The following is a 4,309-nucleotide window of genomic DNA, read 5'->3' on the forward strand; positions in this document are numbered from 1 at the left end:
TCAGATAACTCCCACTTCATGTTAGGATGGCTTAGGATACAAACCAGGAAGACTTGAGGTGCTCTAAACTTCACTTTCTATAAAAGCCTTCCTATCTAGTATCTCTTGGTGAGCTTGCAAACTCTTGTTTCTAGAACTCTTTAGGACTTCGTTTTATCACATTTACGAACACTTGAATTAATTTTGTATCTCATGTATTTATTACCCTTTTTAATTTTTTCTTTGTAAAATTGCCTACTTACTTCTCTAGTGGATTAAGAAGAAGACAACTTTATAGTTAATGAACTATCTTTTAATAGCTGGCCAATAATAAGCTTTATTGCTCTCCTAAACCAAGGATAAAATAAAGCATAAATCAAAAGGATTTAGAGCAGAACTATAATAACCAAACCAGCAAAATATCTCATAGACATAGGAGGGTGTTATAAAACCCCAAAAGGAATCAACTAATAAATCAATTATATATGGTAGCCATGACACCAAGAATGCTACCACTGTGATACCAAGGGTTTTAGCTGCTTTTCTCTCTCTCTTAGCCACCCTGACTTTGTAAGCCCCTGATATTAATTGTGCTTGGCTGCTACTATTTTCAATTTTTTTAGCCTGCTGTTTAGCTACCAGAAAAATATTACTGTACAGAATTATCATTGTAGAAGTAGGTGTGAAAAATAATAGAAAATATGTCAAACTCTGTCGCTCCTCCACGAAGACGGGGAGCGACATAATGGTGCCGTGACTCGGATATGAAGCCTAGGAGGGAAAAACCGGGAAGAAATGGGAAAATACCAGAGAGAGAGACTATCAAACAGCCTAGGGAAAAGCCGGACGAAAAAGGTGCCGGAAGAAGCTATTGAAAGCCTAGGCATAGACTCAGATACGGACTACAGGGGGAAGCTGGGAGAAATCTCTAAGGTCGAAAGCGAAAGTGAAAGCTAGAACAAACAGACTTGGATACGGACTGTGGGGAGAAGCCAGGAGAAATGAGGGAGGAATATTGTTGGAAGAAAGCTTGGGGAAACATACCGGGTAGAGAAAAATGTTAGGGAAATTGAAGCCGCGGGGGGCAGGCCGAGGCGGAGACGAAAGCCACTTTGGGATTCTCAAGTTAGCCCGGGAATAAGGGGCGAAGAGTTGAAACCAGAAGCAGAAACGTAAGCCAGGTTGGGATCCGTCTGATTAGCCCGGGGAGCAAAGGACGGGAAGCCAAATCGTGGGGCGGAAACGTGAGCTGGGTTGAATTCGCCAGGTTAGCCCGGGGAACTTAGATTGAATGCTAGTGGCGGAGACGTAAGCTACGCTGTGTGACTCGTGGAGGCTGCCATGCGCAGAGAGAGCGTGCGGGGCACAAGTAGATAGGGAACGCTGGGCTAGTGCGAGACCGCGGAGTGTGCGCGCAGAGCCGCGAAGCCGCGCAGATGAGAGAAGCGGGCTGAAGCGGCTCAGCCGGGAAGCCGCCGAGAAGCAGCCTCGGGGCGGGCGCCGGGAAGCCGTGGGGATAAGAGAAACAGAAGTTTAGAAGTAAAATGAGAGAAATAGGAATGCTGGAAGATAGAAGTAAAATGGGAGAAATAGGAATGCCCGGAGATAGAGAAATAGAGAAATAGAAAGGCCTCCCCACAATACTGCAATGAGAAGGCTTGGATTCGGTCTGCCTGATTAGTGAGGCGATGAGCACCTGCAGGCGGCTAGCAGCTTATGCGCCGCAGGTCACCGAAGACAGGCACGTTATTAACATCAATAGTCTCCCCACAATACTGCAATGAGAAGGCTTGGATTTGGTCTGCCTGATTAGTAAGGCGATGAGCACCTGCGGGCGGCTAGCAGCTTATGCGCCGCAGGTCACTGAAAACAGGCACGTTATCAACACCAATAAGTCACCCTATAACATGGCAATGAGAGAGCTTGGATTCGGTCTGCCTGATTAGGGCGGTAAGCACCAACAGGCGGCTCGACCAGAGTATGAGCTGCAGGTCACCGAAGATAGGCACGAATCAACACCAATAAGCCTCCCCACAATATGGCGCTGAGAAGGCTTGGATTCGGTTTGCCTGATTGCTAGGTTTTGTAAGCATCTGCAGGCAGAGCAGAGCATGCGCTGCAGGGCACCGAACACAGGCACACATCAGCGCCTAAAAACCTCCTCACAACATGGCAAAGAGAGGACCCGTATTCGGTTTGCCTGATTGATAGGACTTGTAAGAACCTGTGGCAACTCTAGCAAGCAGAGCAGAGTGTGTGCCGCGGGGCACCAAAGACAGGCGCGTATCAACGCCAAAAAATAAAAAGAAAGGGGGATCTGTGGGGAGCAACTCGGACTAGACTAAGTTACTGGAATTAAGACTTATTCTATGCATCTGCTCTCCCACAATATGGCGCTGGGAGAGAAGAAAACAGCTTCTACACAGCTGCCTCCAGTTCAGCCAATAAACTGTAGGACTTGCTCCTGATTGGAGGAGAGCAGTGTACTCGGCATGTGGGCAGCCGAGTTGGGATTGGCAGAGGAGGACTATAAAGGAGGAGAGAGACGGCATGCACGAGGAACATCTAAGGGGAACACCTGTGCAGCCCCCGAGAGAGCCGGCCGGCGGTGTGCCGCTCCCCTGCGGAAGTGGGGAATGTGGCCAGGGGGAACTGCCCTTCCACGGAGGTGGAAGGGACAGTAGCCAACCCGGGAAGAACCAGCAGCAAACCCGGGGAGGGCCGAGCAGACAAAAGAACAGCGCAGGGTCCTGTGTCGTTCCTCCACAAAGAGGGGGAGCGACAAAACTCCACAATTGATTTATGACAGGCTGACAGCCTCCTACACAGTTGATAGCACTGGATAAGTCCTCCAGTCCATCGTCATGAGCACCTGTGTAGAACACAGCTCCGCTGTACACCAGGGGCAGGATCCAGGAGATGCCAATGCAAATTCCGGACACAGACATAGTGAACTTGGTGGGATAGACCAAAGGGTCAGTGACAGCAATGTACCTGTCGATGGAAATGAAGCACAAGTGGAAGAGAGAAGAGTAGCAAAAAGCCGCATCACAGCACGTGTGCAAAGTGCAGAAACTTCTCCCAAAATACCAGCAGCTCTCCACGGACCTGACCATGCTGAAGGGCATCACAGTTGCACCCACCAGGAAGTCAGCACCAGCCAGGGAGGCGATGAGGAAATTGGTGGGAGAGTGCAGCTGCCGGAAGTGGAGGATTGAGATCATCACCAGGAGGTTCCCAAAGATGGCCAGCACAGCCCCAAAGCCAAACACTGCGTAGAGGAGCACCTGGGGAGCCGGCGAGTAGGGCATCTTCACGCAGGACCCGTTCATGTTGTCGTAGCAGAGCTGCCCAGCAGCTGGCAGGGACCAATTGCTGCTCATGCTAATGCTGTACACAGCATATAGGCACATGCAGAAAGAAGTTCTGCCCTTCTGCCATTCACATGAAGCACTTTTATGTTTCCTGAAAGGCAAGAAAAGAGTCTTTAAACTCAATACCCGTGATGTGGTTACCAAATGTTACCTCCATGCCCTGCCACATACCCATATCCATTTTCATCTTTGAATCTACAAAATAATCATGCATTCAGCTTAACTCCCAATAAATATTAAGTATTATTAATTACCATTATTATTATATTTCAGAATATGGTTGGAAAATAATTTTAAATCCAATAAGAGTTCAACTTCAGGCAAATCTGTTGCAAACTTCTTACTAATCACAAAAGGTTTCTTAACTTGCAGTTTATCATCTTTCATTTCCTGGCCTGGATGCCTGGGATAGTCCTCTTTTTCAGTTACTGATATGTGATGTGATTTGTTATTTATATGTCACCTTATGTAACTCCCCATCCCCAAGGCTGTCTGAGGAGTTGATGACAAAACCCCAGCCAAATCCTATATCTCAAAAACACCTAAGATGGAGTCCCTGTAGTGCAAGGTGTGACTAGAAAGAAGGAACTTCTAGGTAATTGAAAATGAAACTTGATGAAGGGCGGGATGGGAGAGGGAGTGGGAAAGGGGAGGGCCACGGGGTGGGGGGGTTGGGTGGGGGAAGCCACAACAATACAAAAGTTGCACTTTGTAAATTCACATTCATTAAATAAAAAAACTATATAACAAACAAAAAAAGAAAGAAAAAGAAAAGAAAAAAAAGAACTTAATACTTTACCCTTTTAGTAATTTTTTATGTTCTACTTAAAACTATTGGCTGAACTCTGTAATTAATACACAATTAGGTGTTTAATCAATGCTATAACTAGTACTCAAATAGTATTTTACACTTTGTGTTTCTGTGTGGGTGCAAACTGTGGAAATCTTTACTTAAT

General features: G+C 46.7%; 1 protein-coding gene across 2 annotated transcripts; it reads right to left on the reverse strand.

Annotated features, from left to right (window-relative positions):
• Nucleotides 1–327: 327 nt before the first annotated feature.
• Nucleotides 328–3,362, reverse strand: LOC100355300 (trace amine-associated receptor 6-like). 2 transcript variants are annotated; one of them, XM_070074499.1, is made up of 2 exons: nt 2,763–3,362; nt 328–690 (listed from the first exon to the last, which is right to left on the reverse strand). In XM_070074499.1, the coding sequence occupies exons 1-2, from the start codon at nt 3,360–3,362 to the stop codon at nt 328–330; spliced, it is 963 nt and encodes a 320-aa protein (XP_069930600.1). The 2 variants fall into 2 exon arrangements, with proteins under 2 accessions (XP_069930600.1, XP_069930602.1); XM_070074501.1 differs by having other exon boundaries at nt 328–680; nt 2,759–3,362.
• Between the last annotated feature and the right edge of the window lie 947 nt (nt 3,363–4,309).

The sequence above is a fragment of the Oryctolagus cuniculus genome, chromosome 5 (assembly GCF_964237555.1).
Source record: "Oryctolagus cuniculus chromosome 5, mOryCun1.1, whole genome shotgun sequence".
NCBI lineage: Eukaryota > Metazoa > Chordata > Mammalia > Lagomorpha > Leporidae > Oryctolagus > Oryctolagus cuniculus.